This window comes from Sorex fumeus, unplaced genomic scaffold, assembly GCF_029834395.1.
Source record: "Sorex fumeus unplaced genomic scaffold, SorFum_2.1 ptg000232l, whole genome shotgun sequence".
Classification (NCBI taxonomy): Eukaryota; Metazoa; Chordata; class Mammalia; order Eulipotyphla; family Soricidae; genus Sorex; species Sorex fumeus.
In genome coordinates this window covers 256,835-273,339 of record NW_026606289.1, presented here as the reverse complement: position 1 = coordinate 273,339, position 16,505 = coordinate 256,835, and the positions used below count along the sequence as shown (strand labels likewise).

The 16,505-nt window shown below is 59.2% G+C and overlaps 2 protein-coding genes across 2 annotated transcripts; both read left to right on the top strand.

The window, feature by feature from the left end:
* The first annotated feature begins 5,636 nt into the window (after positions 1 to 5,636).
* ATP6AP1 (ATPase H+ transporting accessory protein 1) lies at positions 5,637 to 11,917 on the top strand. Its single transcript, XM_056108718.1, has 10 exons — positions 5,637 to 5,847; positions 6,077 to 6,203; positions 8,595 to 8,669; positions 8,826 to 9,019; positions 9,296 to 9,336; positions 10,018 to 10,103; positions 10,336 to 10,574; positions 10,969 to 11,019; positions 11,093 to 11,324; positions 11,467 to 11,917. The coding sequence occupies exons 1-10, from the start codon at positions 5,693 to 5,695 to the stop codon at positions 11,674 to 11,676; spliced, it is 1,410 nt and encodes a 469-aa protein (XP_055964693.1). The 5' UTR covers positions 5,637 to 5,692; the 3' UTR covers positions 11,677 to 11,917.
* Positions 11,918 to 12,572: 655 nt separating this feature from the next.
* GDI1 (GDP dissociation inhibitor 1) lies at positions 12,573 to 16,259 on the top strand. The gene is made up of 11 exons (XM_056108717.1): positions 12,573 to 12,730; positions 13,739 to 13,846; positions 13,929 to 14,028; positions 14,166 to 14,300; positions 14,497 to 14,695; positions 14,904 to 15,035; positions 15,191 to 15,290; positions 15,372 to 15,543; positions 15,692 to 15,836; positions 15,935 to 15,989; positions 16,078 to 16,259. Exons 1-11 carry the CDS (start codon positions 12,686 to 12,688, stop codon positions 16,228 to 16,230), a joined length of 1,344 nt encoding a protein of 447 aa, XP_055964692.1. The 5' UTR covers positions 12,573 to 12,685; the 3' UTR covers positions 16,231 to 16,259.
* Positions 16,260 to 16,505: the final 246 nt, after the last annotated feature.

Sequence of the window (16,505 nt, the reverse complement as noted above, 5' to 3'; positions counted from 1 at the left end):
AAGAAGTTGCGGCCAGAGCGACAGTCCAGCGGGTATGGCATTCCATGTGGTTCTCTGAGCACAGTCAGAAGTAACCCCTGAGCATCACCAGGTGTGGAGCACCCCCACTCGAAAAATCCCAAAGAGAGAAAGAAGGAAGGAGGTTGCTAGGGAGATGGCTCAAAGGGCTGGAATGCGAGCTTTGCATGGAGGCGTCCCGGGATCATTCCCCAGCACTTCATGGTCCCTAAACTGCAGGGGAATGACCCGTGAGCAATGTGTGGTGAGTAGTTCCTGAGCACCACCAGGTATGACCCCTAAACTGGTACCTAAATAAATACGAAATTGAGTCCTCGGGGTCAGAGAACATAGCTCAGTGGGCTAGAGCTCAGCTGGAGTCCTGGGTTGAATTCCTGGAAGCACACGGTCCCCTGAGAACTACCAGTAGTGACGCTGGGCACTAATCCAACAGTGACCCCAAACACTGTGAGCTAGATCCCCCCAAATCAAATGAAATAGAGTTCTCCTCTACCTCTCCGTCCCTGGCAGCCTCTCCTATCACCAACAATCATCATCACATCATTACTCTAGCACACCAGCAGTGCTCAGGGCTTAACCCTGGCGGGCTCGGGGGATCCTATAGGGTGTCAGGAATCAAACCCGGGTTGACCATGTGCAAGACAAATGCCCACCCCGCTGGACTATCGCCCCAGCCTCCACATTTAGGATTGATAGGCATGTTTATAACAAATACTTTCAACACTTAGTCCTAAAGGCAGGGGAGGGTGGGAAAGGGGGGGTATACGGGGATATTGGTGGTGGGGAATGTGCACTGGTGGAGGGAGGGTGTTTGGTCATTGTGTGATCGTAACACAAACATGAAAGCTTGTAACTATCTCACAGTGATTCAATAAAAAAAAACCTTAGTCCAGTGCTAAGTTCCTCACTAGCTGGGGAGTTTCTTTTTTTTTCCCTTCTATTTTCCAACAAACCTTTGTCTTTCCCAAAAACATAATAATAATTTTATTTTTGCTTTTTGGGTCACACCTGGCGATGCAGAGTGGTTACTCCTGGCTTTGTACTCAGGAATTACTCCTGGCAGTGCTCAGAGGACCATATGGGATGCTGGGAATCAAACCTGGGGGTCGGCCGTGTGCAAGGCTAACGTCCTGTCCACTGTGCTATCACTCCAGCCCCATAATAATAATTTTATGGAGCCAGGGAGGCGGCTCAGTCAAAGCGCACAGGTCTCATACACACAGATTAATTTAATATCAGAGAGGAAATCAACTAAAAACAAACACATGGATTTAACTTTCAGTTCACCTCTTGCCTGGCAACATTTAAGGAGGATTCTTCATTTTTTAAGGTTCTGGGGGTGGAACCCAGAGTTTCCACACACAAGGCAAGTGCTTTATCCCTGAGCTACATCCCTGGCCAAGGAGGAGACTTTTTGTTTGTTAATTTGGGAGCAAGGGCTAGTCCTGGCTCTGTGCTCAGGAGGGCCCCTTTGGCAGTGCTCAAGGACCAGAGGAGATGTTGGGATTTGAACCTGGGTCGTAGCTATTGCAACCTCCTGCAAGGCATGTGATAGACCTCCTAAACTATCTGTCTGGTCCCATTTTTCAAAAATACAAAATACTGCAGCAAGAATCTATTCAGACACTCTACCTTTTTTTTGTTTGTGTGTTTTTGCTTTTCAGGTCACACCTGGCAATGCACAGGGGTTACTCCTGGCTCTTGCACTCAGTAATTACTCCTGGCGGTGCTCAGGGGACCATATGGGATGCTGGGAATCGAACTCGGGTCGGCCGCGTGCAAGACAAACGCCCTACCCGCTGTGCTATCTCTCCAGCCCTCTACCTATTTTTAATAGAGTTCATTTTGTTAAAAACTCATTGTTGTGGCTGGAGCGATAGCACAATGGTTAGGGCGTTTGCCTTGCACTCGGCCAACCCAGGTTCAATTCCCAGCATCCCATATGGTCCCCCGAGTACCTCCAGGAGTAATTTCTGAGTGCAGAGCCAGGAGTAACTTCTGTGTATCGCCGGATGTAACCTAAAAAGCAAAAACACACAAACAAAAAAAACCCAATAAAATGATAATTAAAAAAAAACTCATTGTTACAGGCCAGAGTGGGTAGTACAGTGGGTAGGATGCTTGCCTTGAATGCAGTCCACCAGGGTTTGATCCCCAGCACCACATATGATCCCTGAGCTCAGAGCCAGGAATAAGCCCTGATCTCCAAACAAACAAAAACCATTTTATTGTTTTTTTTTTAGCTTTTTGGGTCACACCCAGCAATGCACAGGGGTTACTCCTGGCTCTGCACTCAGGAATTACTCCTAGCAGTGCTCAGGGGACCGTATGGGATGCTGGGTATCGAACCCAGGTTGGCTGCATACAAGGCAAATGCCCTTCCCGCTTTGCTATTGCTCCAGCCCCCCCCCCCCAAAAAAAAACATTTTTAAAACCCTCACTGGGAGCTGGAGAGATAGTACGGGGTGTGGGAGGGAGCAGTAGAGCATGTGTGGCTTCCAGGAATCCAGGAGAAATTCCTGATTGCAGAGCCAGGAGTCAGGAATTATCCCCTGAGCACCAGGTGTGGCCCTCAAACAAACAAAAAAAAATCCCTTCATCATTATTAAGGTAACTGCTTACAATAGCATCAATGTTTATACCTCAGTCACCACCAAGGGGTCAAAAAGGAAGATGATCCCATTATTCCTTTTTAATTTTTCAGGCCACGTCTAAGTCATTACTCCTGGTTCTGGAATCTTGGCAATGCTTGGGGGACGAAATGGGGTCGAACCTGTGTGGACTGCAAGCAAGGCAAGCACCGTGCCTCCTGTACCCTACCTCTCTGGCCCCTATTTCATTGAAAAAGCCATACATCTGGGCCACGCCAGGTGGGGCCGTAGGCTACTGAAGTTCTGCCCAGTGCTGGGGTGGGTTGGTCACTCCTGGCAATAATTCCAGGACCAGGGGAGACACAGGGAAAATTCCCAGCCTTTTTCTTGCAAAGCATTTTGCAATGTGCTTCTGCCTTCTGAATCATCTCCCACCCCGACAAAGAGGATTATTTTTGTTGTTGTTGGGGGTACACTCAGCTGTGTTCAGGGCTTATTCCTGGCCAGACTGGGGGAACTATAAAGGGTGCCAGAGATGGAACCATGGTTGGCAGTGTGCAAGGGTCTCCCCTATCTCTTGAGCCCTGGAGGGTAATTCTTTGTTTTGGGGTCATACTCAGGGGATACTCCTCAGTCACCACCAACTCAGGGATCACTCCTGCAATGGTTGGGGCTGGGTTCGCTGCCTGCATGGAAAATACCCTACCTGTACTCTGTCTCCTGGAGGATACTGTTAAAGGGAAGGGGAACCCTGAATGATAGGGAGTAGGATGCCAGAAGCTCCAAGGCAGTTCTTAAGTGCTACAAGCCAGCACCTGCTGCCCTGAGAATGGAGCTCTACATAGCTTCCAGGCAGCTGCATCATGGCAGAGGTAGAGCCAATCTGGTGACCGTTGGCAACAATAGTTCCACCGCCTGAGGAAGCTGGGGGAGAACTGAACTGTGGGAACAAAAGGCAATGGGAGTGCCGTGAGGGTTTCTGCAGCGAAGACGGAGTGGGTCTCGCGGGGCTGCAAGGGGCCTTCGATCCACGGCTCAAGGGTCCACGCAGATCCTGGCGGTTGGCCTGGCGAGAAGAGAACTAGAGCACGCACTGATGATGGACAGAGTAGATAATGTCCCGCATCCCCTTCACAGGCGGAGGGACAGCGCAACTCCATCTGCTCAGCCTCAGCTCGGAGACTGTTTCAAAACACAGACACCCGGACTTAGCCTACCCTTGCTGCTTTAGGGGTTCTCGGCCAGACACAGGTTCTTGCCAAGAATTGGGCAGAGTTTTGTGAAGTTAAGGGGCTTTGACATTTCCTTTGATTGTATGCTTCATGTATTGGTGATACAGTATTAAGGCAGAACTAGTTACATATGCGTTTGAAACAGAAGTATAACATGAAGTCTATATGTATCTAAAAAGATTTTCTTTTTGGTTTGGGAACTACATCCAGCGGTACTCAGGGCTTACTCTTGACTCTACGCTCAGGGATCACTCCAAGCACGCTTGGGGGACCATATGAAGTGCACAGGATCAGACCCAGGTGGGTCTCGTGCAAGACAAACGCCCTACCCGCTGTGCTATCTCACTGACCCACATTTTCCACCTTTTCCTAGGTATATGCAGTCACATGGAAACATTGCAATGATTCCCAATGACTTGGGGTCCTCAAGTGTTTTTTCTGGGGTGCCAGGCATGGATTTCAGGGCCTTACACCTGTGATCCAGGTGCTCCAGTACTGAGCCACCTTCAGGGCCCCTGAAGAAGGGGTTCAATAAAGAATGCCTAAAAATGAAGCCTCAGACAGGTGTTTGTTGGTGCCCATTGTATTTCACTGCGTGTGGGGCATCACAGCAGCCAGTGCAGCTGGCTCATGCAGTGTGAGGGATCAAACCTGGGGCGGCTGCATGCAAACAAGCCCTTCAGTCCCTTGAGGCATCTCCCCGCACCTTCACTTACCTTTAGACTTGCAAATCAAATGAAATTGCAGATTACTTACTCCATTTCCTCCTCAATAGAGTACAAACGTATCGTTTGTGTTCAATATTTGGTCACGGTCCCCCCTTTTATGTTTGTTTCTTTTTTAAAAAAAATTTATTAGTGAAACACCATGAGGTACAGTTGTAGACTTACAAATTGTTGTGCTTGGGTTTCAATTATACAATGATCAAATTATGTTTACGTTTCTAATGATGGGAAATGATGGAGAAAAAGATGCCAGTCTTGGGGGCTGGAGAGATAGTACAGCGGTAGGGCGCTTGCCTTGCTCGAGGCTGACCTGGGTTCAATGCCCGGGACCCCATTAGGTCCCCGGGCACTAATAGGAATGCAGAGCCAGGACTTAACCTGAGCACAGCCAGCGTGACCCCCAAAGAGCAACAAAACAATGGCAACAATCTTTCCCTTCGTTGGCTGCATTGTTTCTCCTCTTCTGACACTAGCTGTTACTCTGCAAGACTTCCGGGAAGGTCCGCTCTCTTCCTGCTTCTGCACTTGCAAATGGTGACACTGCTGTGGCCCAGTCTCCCGCTGCCCTTTCCCAGCCGCATCTTACCTGCCGACACTGACACTGCTAGTCCTGGTGGCCTTGCAACCAGGCTTCTACCTCTGGTCCCCTCCGCGCGCTGATGTGCCTCCCTTATGTCTCTCTCTAAGTGTGGGGCTCCTCCAGGTGCCGTCCTGGGCTCTCTGGCCACCTCACCTGGACCCGGTGGGCCCTCGGCAGGAAGAAGTGGTCACTGCACTTTTAAGCTGAAAGGAAGTTAGAGACCTGTGGAGCGAGGCCGGCTTCCGCCCCACCTAGCCCGCAAGGCTCCAGCCCGAGGCGGCGGGCGCGAGAGGGAGGGCGGGCGGCCGGGCTAAACCCGTCGAGTTCGGCCCCGCCCTCTCGCTTAGAGCGTGCGCGCCCGAGACACGTAGGACCAACCGGGAGCAAGGAACGGCTTGAGTGGCACTCTCCTAGCCCAATAACCTGTGGCCCAGGTAAACGGTCTTCGACCCGGACCAATGACGACGCGGGGCGGGGCTCGTGTGGGGGCGACGGTCACCTGATCAACCGCGGCGGCGGCAGACAGAGGCCGCGGACACCTCGGCGATGATGGCGGCTACTGCGGCGGGTTGGGCTCAGGCCGGGACCAGGCGGGCCCCGCCGCCCTGGCAGATGCCGTGGCTGCCGCTGCTGCTGGTGGCGGCGGCGGCGACGGCGGCGGCAGAGCAGCAGGTGCCCCTGGTGCTGTGGTCGAGTGACCGGTGAGCAGGGCGGAGCGGGCTGGGGCAGGCAGCGCTGCGCGCCTCCGGGGGTTGAGGTGCTGTCGTCCACTCCCGGGCGAAGCGGACCCTAGGCGGGACTGTCGCTTGCCCGGCGGCCCGTAGCGAGTCGCCCGATGGGAGCTCCGGGATTCGCTCCCCCGGGTACGGGGTCGCGGCTTCGACCTCGAGCCCTGCCCGCCTGCTTAGCAGCGCCTCTGCCCCCTGCCAGGGACTTGTGGGCTCCTGCGGCCGACGCTCACGAGGGCCACATCACCAGCGACATGCAGCTCTCCAACTACTTGGGCCCCGCCCTGGAGCTGGGGCCCCGCAACGTGCTGCTGTTCCTGCAGGACAAGGTACGGACGCCCTGCAGCCTCTTGTCCCGGGCCCCCCGAGAGCAGGCAGGCCGGTCTGACCCTCAGAATGCTGGGACCCCTTCGCCAAGGCCAGTTCCAGTGACCTTGGCCCAGGGTAGGGAGGTGTGACATCTCTCTTGGGAAGGCCCGTGGAAGGTTCACTGGGGATGTGAGGACCCCGAAATGGCACCCATGGGTTGGGAGAAGCCAAGAATCAGAAGGCAGACGCCTACTCTGTGCCTGGCTCTTAACTGAGTGACTACATGGTGGGGATTGTCTACCCTATTGGAGGAAGAGAAGACTGAGGACCGGGAGAAGTGACGAGCCCAAGGTCACAGAGTGAATGAATGAATGAGGGGCAAAATGAATGGGATTTTGAGTGTGATGACTATAGTAGCGACATCACAACGCAATCACTGACTGAGTGTTTTGTAGCACTGTGCTAAGCCAATGTCATTATTTTGTCTCTCTTTCCAAGAGAATTGGGGCTTGTGAAGCTACAAAGATAGGCAAAGTTCACATTTTCTTTCCTTTTTTTTCGCTTTTGCACTACACCCAGCAATGCTCAGGGCTTATTACTGGCTCTATGCTCATAGATTGCTCCTAGTAGGGTCTGTGTGATCATTATTTGGGGTCCCAGGGATTAAATCTGCCTCAGCCACACACAAGACAAGTGCCCTGCCTGCTGTACTATTTCTCCAATCCCCAAAGTTCATGGTTTCAACACTGCACAACTGCTTCCTGCCTGAAGTCACTGGCCCTGCCCCACCAACAGCCCAGAGTGTGCCCAGAGCACAGGCAGCAACTGCTTCTACCCTCGCATCCTGGTCTCTGCCGTGCCTGAGCAAGCAAGGGGTCCAGAAGAAGGGGATCAGGCATTGTGGGTTGGAGTGTTGCGCGGGCTGGTTACTCCCGTGATCTTCCTTACTCTGTGCACAGGACTGGGAGTCATAGCTGCCCACGGTCCTCTGGGAGGGGCACAGAAGGCTGTTGGACAAGAATTTAGTTCTGGTCCGACTGCTTTGCCTTTCCCTGGATGTCATTCTCTCTCTGTCTGTCTTTCTGTCTCTCACACTGCCCCACATTTCAGGCTCCATGGAGCAATTGTTTTCCTTTTACAGAAAGTGCTCAGGGGCTGCTGCCGACTCTTCTGTTTGTTCTGGCAGTGCTGGGGTACCACGTCATGCTGGGGATTGAACCCGGGCCCCTTGCATGTAAAACATCTGTTCAGCCCCCCAAGTTGTATCTCCTGCGCCAAGGAGCAGTTCTTAGAAGCCCCCTATAACATCCATTCATGTGTCCGCTTTTGGGTGTCTGTGATGTCTCTTGTTAAGGAGCCTAAGACCACCTGAGGGAGGCGGCTGAGCCCTTGATACCGGCCCTAAGCTCAGTCTTCAGAGTAGAAGGAAGCAGGGGAAGGGCGTAGCAATAGAAATGCCGGGTTTCAAATCCCTGGGAGTGGGCAAGGCTGGGCCTGGGACCTCAATCAGTGGGGATGAAGGGAGCCAGAAGAATCTCGGCAGAGGGCACTCCAGGCAGAGCACAAGGCCAGAGTGAAGGGGCCGTGGGGCCGGGAGGCAGGAAAGGTTGCTTGCAATTCTGTTTGTTTGTTTGGGGGTTACACTTAGCAGTGCTCAGAGCTTACTCCTGGCTCTGCACTCAGGAATCACTCGGGGGACTGGGGATCGGACCTGGGTCAGCTGCGTGCAAGGCAAGCTCCCTGCCCGTTGTGCTACTGCTCCTGTGGCTAGAAGCTTTGAGCCATCACATTCAGGTGGCCGAAGTGACTGCCCCGAGGGCGAGGAGGCAGTAGTGAGTGTACTAAACACTGGAGTGCTGGCCACCGATAAGGATCTAGCTGAACTGGGAGAAGCCAGTCAAGCCAGGAATCGGTGTGGGGCAGGAATTCAAGGGCAGTCTAGGTGGCTCCAGCTCTCCTCCCCAGCGGCTCCCCTCGGCAAAGGGGCCGCCAGGCAATTCTCCTTTTCTGCTTCTGGCCCCGCACTTCCCTCTTGCCTGCTCAGTTCCTCAGTTGACTCGTAGTCCCGAGGCTAGCACGAGGGAGCTGGCCTGTCCGCAGGCTTCCTGCTTTCTCAGCCCGCCCCTCCAGGAGGCTGCTGGGAGGGAGTCTGCCTTCCTCCCCAGTGTGACCCCCCACTCCTGTGAGCTGCTCAGGTCTGACTAAATGAGGTCTAGCTGAGCCTGAAAGTGTACAGGGAGGAGCTGGAGCCAGAGGCCAGCCAGCATGGGGTTCCCCAAGCAGAGACAAGAGCATCGCCTGGTGGAAAGTGCCAATGCACAGAATGCACAGGGCAGTCTGCCTGTGGCCCTGACCATGGTCCTGACTGGCCCGCGCCCATCCTCTGAGCTGACTCCCTGCTTCCCTGCTAGCTGAGCATCGAGGACTTCACAGCCTATGGCGGTGTGTTTGGAAACAAGCAGGACAGCGCCTTTTCCAATCTGGAGGTAAGAAGCCTCCCTCCGGGGAGCCGTGATGCCGGCCTAGGTGTGGGAAGGCTGACCGAGTGCACCAGTACTGGGATGTGTGGGTGTGCGGGACTGGCCCAGCCCCACCGGACCCCAGCTCACTGGCCTCCCCCTCCCCTCCCTCCCCGTCCCCAGAATGCCCTGGACCTGGCGCCCTCCTCACTGGTGCTTCCTGCCGTCGACTGGTACGCCGTGAGCACCCTGACCACTTACCTGCAGGAGAAGCTCGGGGCCAGCCCCCTGCACGTGGACCTGGCCACCCTGCGGGAACTGAAGCTCAACGCCAGCCTCCCGGCCTTGCTGCTCATCCGCCTGCCCTACACGGCCAGGTACGTCCGGGTTCTGGGCTCCTGCAGCCTTTCGGCCACAATGGCTCTCCTCTGCATGCCAGCCCTTCCACGGGCACCCTGGACTCCGGCTCTGAGCCAGGCCTATTGAGGCTCTGCAGATGAAGCCAGCATGGGGGGTGTGGGCGGGGACCCCTGGGCCAGGCCCTGTGCAGACCGATGCGCAGAGCAGGGGAGCAGAGGGAAGAGAGTCCGCGGTCTGTCCCTTCTCTGGCTCGGGGTGCCTGTAGGGGCGCTAACATGCTGGCTCTTCCGCAGCTCGGGGCTGATGGCACCTCGAGAAGTCCTTACTGGCAATGGTAAGTGAGGGGCCTTAGCTGGCCCTACCCCGGCATCAGCCGCAGACAGCTGGCCCTGAGCTCCATCCTCCCGAGGAGGCTCCTGTTCTCAGGGCAGGCCCTCGCGCGCTGCCAGGACACCTCCCTGGGTTGGAGGTTTCTGCTCAGGCCCTGGAAAGCCCGCAGTTTGGCCTTTAGGGGACCAAACAGCACTTCTGAGCACCGTGCTCGGGCCCGCCTCTCCCTGCACTGCATCGCGCCCCTTCCTGATCTCTTCCCATGCCGCGGAGACGGGGCTTGGCATTAGGGTGGAAGATGCTGCTACGTGGGTCACGGTGGAGGGGAGCTGGGGTGCAAGGACCACCCGGTGGTGTGAGCGGCTCTGAGGGCTTCCACCGTGGGGGAGCCGTGGAGGGGGCCGTCCGGTGTCTCCTCTCCACAAGAAGACCCCATGGAGCACTATCAAGAGAAGACAGCTGTGGGAGGTGGCCCCGAGGGCTAAGGCGCAGGCTTTGCATGCAAGGGCCCTGGGTTCCATGCCTGGCACCTCCTGGTCCCCCAAGGATGCAGGTGCAGCCGTTGGTGCCTTACCTCCTCGCCCTTGCCGGCTCCCTGGGTGCCCACAGTGGGGTACAAAGCCCACTGTGAGCAAGGCTGTAGCCGGCTGCCCTGAACTGCTTCTCTGCTCCCTGCAACCCTCAGATGAGGTCATCGGGCAGGTGCTGAGCACACTGCAGGCCGAGGACGTGCCATACACTGCAGCCCTCACGGCGGTCCGCCCTTCCCGGGTACGTGCCCCTTGGCCAGGGCTCCGGGAGGTGTGGGCGCAGGCTGTCTGGTGAGCCTGCCCGGAGGTGGGGTGTCCCGAGCCTAGCCCTGCCTGGGGCTTTTCTTCGGCCCAGGGTTGGTGTCCTGGGCCCTCAGCTGGGGGGCCTGAGAGACCAGCTGGCCAGCTGCTGAGTGTGATGGGCGGGGCACACAATTCAGCTGCGCTGACTGGGGCTTGGCGGCTATCTGCAGGTGACCCGCGATATATCCCTGGTGACTGGGGGGCCAGGGCGCCAGCTGCTGCAGAAGCGCTCCACGCCAGTCAAGATATATCCCCCTGTGAGTTTCAATGACACTGATCCCCGGATCCTGTTCTGGGCCCAAAACTTCTCGGTGGCGTTCAAGGACAAGTGGGAGGACCTGACCACCATCACCTTTGGGATCAAGGATCTTAACATGTCCGGCTCCTTCTGGAACGACACGGATGCCAGGTCGGGGGGGCCATTCTCATGACCATGGGATGGGCTGTGTTGGAGGACTTCCAAGCAGGGTGCTCGGGGTCTGCCCCTGGGGCTCTCCTGCCTCTCTGGGCTTGGAGTACCAGTGCCTTCCCCTCAAAACACCCCGGGGCAACTGCCAGTTCCCGGACCCTGGTCTTCTTTCCCCTCCGTCTCACCTCAAGCCCTGCAAGGAAGTTCAGGGCCCAGGGCGCATGGGCAACAAGAAAGAGTCTGCAGCTGAATGTGATTCCTGACTTGGGATGGCCCTCAGTGACCCCCTCATCGGGTGTGGATGAAGGCGTGGGGCGCTGGAGGGGGACCCCCCAGACTGAAAGCCCCTGGGGACTCTGGGGCCTGACCACTCGCCCCCTGCTCCACCCCGCAGGCTTTCTCTGACTTACGACCAACTCTTCTCCGCTTCCACGGTGACTTTCACGTGAGTCAGGGCTGGGGTGGTGGTGGCAGGGCTCCGGCTTCTCCAGCTGCCTGACACCCCCGGGCCCCTACAGATTCGTCCTGACCAACCGCTTCTACCCCGTCTCGGCCCGGCGCTGGTTCACCATGGAGCGCCTTGAGGTGCGCAGCAATGGCTCCGTGGTCTACTTCAACGCGTCCCGGGTCACAGCGCCCAGCACGTACTCCTTCCACTGCGAGTACGTCAGCACCGTGAGTGGCAACGGCGACCTCCTGGTGCCCCGCGTGCAGCCTTCTCTCTGGCAGATCCATCTCTGGGACTTCCAGGTATGAGGGCGGGGAGCAGGCGGGAGGGAGCCCAGGGGCGCGGCCTCACTCGCCTCTGGGCTCTGGAAGGCCCTGGAGCGTCCTTCCCGAGAGCGTGAGCGCATGACCGCAAGCCCTGTCTTTCACCGCCGCCCGTGTCCAGATCCAGGCGTTCAACGTGAGCAACGGGGAGTTCTCCTACGCCAGCGACTGTGCTGGCTTCTTCTCCCCGGGCATCTGGATGGGTTTGCTCACCTCCCTGTTCATGCTCTTCATCTTCACCTACGGCCTGCACATGATCCTCAGCCTCAAGACCATGGACCGCTTCGACGACCACAAGGGCCCCAGCATCTCCTTGACCCAGATTGTGTGAGCCCGCGCCCCAGAAGGCAGCCGGCGTGCTGGGGTCCCATCATCGGTTCCTCCCCCCCTCACCGAACCACACGGCTCTCCCCGTTCCAAGCACATGCCCCTCCCCCTTCCAACCGTCGCATGAACTTCAGCGCCCCTCAGCCTGTCATTCCCCGGTCCACCTGCTGAGGGCTGACCTTGACCCCCCTCGCCCCCCCAAAGATCAAGGTGTACATATCCCGTGTAGAGAGTAGGTGGATCTCCCAGGCTCAGCTCCTGGGGGGCAGACGTGAATTTCCGAGCCCCTCCCGCCCCGCCCCGCCCCTTATTTATTCTCACGGCGCGCTCGCGCTCGCCGCCCCTTGCTGTGTGTCGTGCTTTCCCGTGGCCCATGCCCGTCCCGGGGCCCCCAAGGGCCCCTTGCAGCGCCTGACTCTGGATAGGGCAGTGGTCCCGCGTGGGCGGCGAACAATGAGCCGCACGCCGGGGGTCCTTTCTGTGGCCCGGGAGGGTTCGAGCGGGGCAGGTGGGCTGGGGAGGACGGCTGGCTTTCTGGCATGTTCCTGCCGGCCGGGCGGGGCGGGGCGGGGGCCCGGGGCGCGCGCTGGATTGCTTCCTAATAAAATGAAGACGGGTCGCCGTGCGTGGGTCTCGGTCACTCAGCCCTCGGGCGCCGGGGGGCCGCGACGCCGACAATGGCCGGCTCCGGGCCCGCGGGGGGCCGCCCCCGGCTGCCGCAGCGGCGCGCCCCCGGCCCGCGGGGCCGCGCGAGCCTGGGGACGGGGCGGGCGGGGCGGGGCGCGCGCGGCTCCCGCGCAGGGATCCGGCCGAGCCGCAGCACCGCCACCCGCCGCCGGCCGTGCCCGTGGCGCCGCACTGCTGCCGCCGCCGCTGCCGGCTGCGGGGCGGGGCCGGGACTCTTTGACGCGGCGGAGGGGGCGGGCGGCGCGCCGCCATCTTTGGCCAGTGCGGCGGCGGGCGGCCGTGGGGAAGCAGGAGGAGGAGTCGGGCGCGCTGCAGCCGGCCTGACCATGGACGAGGAGTACGACGTGATCGTGCTGGGCACCGGCCTCACCGTAAGTGCGCCGCGGGCCCCCGTGCCCTGCGCCCGCGGGCCCGCAGCCTGCCTCGCCGCCCGCGGCCGCGTCTCCAGAGGACTGCCGGGTGCCCACCCCTCCGCCTCTGCCCGCGACCCGCGGCCCTCGCCCCAGCCCCGGGCCCGTCTCCGAGCCGCGGCTCGGTTCCCGGCCGCCCCCTCGCTTCCCTCGACCCCGGCCCCTCCCCCCTCCAGCCGCGCACCTGCGGGGCTGGAAATCGCGCCCGCACCCGTTGCGATGCCCCCACCCCGTACCCGTGACCCCGCCCCCCGGCCCGCGCCCCGCGCCCGCCCGCCCAGCATCCCCTCCCATTTTAAGCTAAACCCCGTTGGGATGCGATGGAAGGGGCAGGGTCGGGGGCTTTGCCAGGGTGGGCCCTCGTCTGGGCCTTTGGGGGGCCAGGAGAACCCCGAGAAGGTTCTAGAAGGCGCCGCAGTGGGGGCAGTGACCACGTTCCCGCTACCCCACCCTGGTTGCCCAGGGAGACCACAGGCTGAGGAATATCTGCATCCTTTGTCCTTGGCTGTTGACAGGGACTGTGCAGAGTGTTTATCTTCCCTGCCCCTCCTCATCCCCCGGAGTGCTCCCCCGAGACTCCGCTCCCTCGGGTGCTCCCAGAAGCCCCTCTTGCTGATGAGAACGCATGGGGGCTCCTGCCCTTTGAGGGAAGAGCATCCCAGGGCGCGGCCTGCCATCTCCGGCGCGGCGCGCTCCACTTCTGTGCTGCGCTTCCCGTGGGGGGGGGGGGGGGGTGCCCTCCGCTGTCTGGCCAGGGCTGGGTCTCGCCTGCGGCGCTCTGCGTAGGTAGATGCTATCTTGGTATGTTAGTCACCAGACGGCTGGCCCTGCATCTGCTGGACATCATCTCCCCGAGCCTGCCCGTTTCCTCCTCAACACTGCCCAGACACCACCAGCACCCCAGCTTGAGGCCGACGGGGCCTTGGCTCGGCACCCTGTGCGGGTAACGGTGCGTGTCGCCTCCTCCAGGAATGCATCCTGTCGGGGATCATGTCAGTGAATGGCAAGAAGGTGTTGCATATGGACCGGAACCCGTACTATGGGGGCGAGAGCTCCTCCATCACACCCCTGGAAGAGGTGAGGCCCCCCCAACCGCTGCACTGGGCCGCTCCAGGAGGGCGGGACTCGAGGTGCCTCTTTCTTTCCTGCCCGCTTGCAGTTGTATAAGCGCTTTCAGTTGCTGGAGGGCCCCCCTGAGGCCATGGGCCGGGGTCGAGACTGGAACGTGGACCTGATCCCCAAGTTCCTCATGGCCAATGGTGAGGGAGACGAAGGGGGCACTGGGGGGTGATGGGGCAGTAGAGGCGCTAGAACAGGGCTGGGGCCCTAGCAGAGGCACGGCGGAAGCTGGCCAACTGAGTGGCCTAACTGGGCTGCCTTGGCCCTGCCCCCACAGGGCAACTGGTGAAGATGCTGCTGTACACGGAGGTGACCCGCTACCTGGACTTCAAGGTGGTGGAGGGGAGCTTCGTCTACAAGGGGGGCAAGATTTACAAAGTGCCGTCCACCGAAACCGAAGCTTTGGCGTCCAGTGAGTTGAACCAGGCCCCTCTCCCTGGCTGCCCTCTGGGGCTGCACCTCCTCCTCCTCCAGAGGGGGTACGGTGGGAGGAGCTCCCGCAGCCTTCCATGGGACGAGGACCGGAGTCCAGGACCGGGGCTGGGACTGGATGGGGAGGGGAGGGGAGGTGGTGGCAGCGGCGCAAAGCGTTCCACACCCCTCCACAGATCTGATGGGCATGTTCGAGAAGAGACGCTTCCGCAAGTTCCTGGTGTTCGTGGCAAACTTTGATGAAAATGACCCCAAGACCTTCGAGGGTGTCGACCCCCAGAACACCAGCATGCGCGATGTTTACCGGAAGTTCGACCTGGGCCAGGATGTCATTGACTTCACTGGCCACGCCCTGGCGCTCTACCGCACGGATGAGTTAGGGAACACTGCCATGTGGATGGTCCCTTGCCCAGCGGGCACCCTGCCCTTCCCACTCCTGTCTGCCCTGCACCTGTCCTGTACTGGGCCGTTTCTCTGTCTCTGTCCTCACTCGGCCCAGGTTTCCCCAAGGCCATGCGGGTGGGGGGGGGGTAGGGTAACTGGGAGGCGGCATGGATGTGAGTTGGGGGTGCTGCTCCCCCAGGTACCTGGACCAGCCCTGTCTTGAAACCATCAACCGCATCAAGCTGTACAGCGAGTCGCTGGCCCGGTATGGCAAGAGCCCGTATTTGTACCCGCTCTATGGCCTTGGCGAGCTGCCTCAGGGCTTTGCAAGGTGAGGGGATAGCCTCGGCGACCAGAGACTGCCGGAGTAACTGGTCCAGCCGTGTCCGGGCAGCTCCCCTCATGGCTTCCCCAGGGCTGCGATGGGACCGTGCTGGGGCGGGGGCCCTGAGCGAGGCCTTCGGCATCACAGTCTACCCCCGCCAGGTTGAGTGCCATCTACGGGGGGACGTACATGCTGAACAAGCCTGTGGATGACATCATCATGGAGAACGGCAAAGTGGTGGGCGTGAAGTCGGAGGGAGAGGTGAGCCTTGCCACGGGGCCAGGAGGGCGCTGAGCAGGGAGGGCCTACACTGGCCACGGCACGATCTTGGTGCTTTCCCAGATCGCGCGCTGCAAGCAGCTGATCTGCGACCCCAGCTACATCCCGGACCGCGTGCGGAAAGCCGGCCAGGTCATCCGGATCATCTGTATCCTCAGCCACCCTATCAAGAACACCAACGACGCCAACTCCTGCCAGATCATCATCCCCCAGAACCAGCTCAATCGGAAGTCAGGTTCGTGAGCCTCCCGTGGTGTCCTCCTATCTTCTCGGGTGCTTCTGCCTGTCCCCGTCAGCTCCGGGGTCTGCTGTCCTTGGCTCGGGGCTCTGGGGATCAGATGACGGGGAGGACAGCGGCCCTAATGCACAGTTCCCTTGAGCAGACATCTACGTATGCATGATCTCCTATGCACACAACGTGGCCGCGCAGGGCAAGTACATCGCCATCGCCAGCACCACAGTGGAGACCTCGGAACCCGAGAAGGAGGTGGAGCCAGCCCTCGAGCTGCTGGAGCCCATTGACCAGAAGTGAGGCGCCGGGCAGTTGCTGGGTGGGCGGCTTGGTAGGGAGGGGAGCGGGGAACCTGACCGGGGGCCGGCGCCTTCGTGACCCTCTGCCCTTTCAGGTTCGTGGCCATCAGTGACTTGTTTGAGCCCATTGACGATGGTTCCGAGAGCCAGGTAAGCGGTGTGTCCTGGCTGTGGCTTCTGGTCATGTGCCCAGAGGCTCTGCCCAACTTGTCCCGACCCCGGGCTCTGCTGTTCGCAGGTGTTCTGTTCCTGCTCCTACGATGCCACCACACACTTCGAGACAACCTGCAACGACATCAAAGACATCTACAAGCGCATGGCCGGGTCCGCCTTCGACTTCGAGAACATGAAGCGCAAACAGAATGATGTCTTTGGAGAAGCTGACCAGTGATTGCTGACCAACCCCCAAGCACCCCAGTCTCCTCAAGGGTGCCCCTGTTTCCAGCACCCTCTGCTTCCCCAACTGCATTCCTGTTGCCCACCTCATTGATCCACTGACCAAACCCTTAACCTTAGCTATGGTTTGGGAGATTGGGGGCGGGTAGCATCTTCTTTCTTGGCCCTTCCTCACCCTGGGAAAAAAGGGTTCCTCCCTGTGTGTTTGTCTCCCCCACCCCGGAATCTTCTGCTCCGTTTGGAAAGAATGTGGAGGCAAAGCTGACTTCT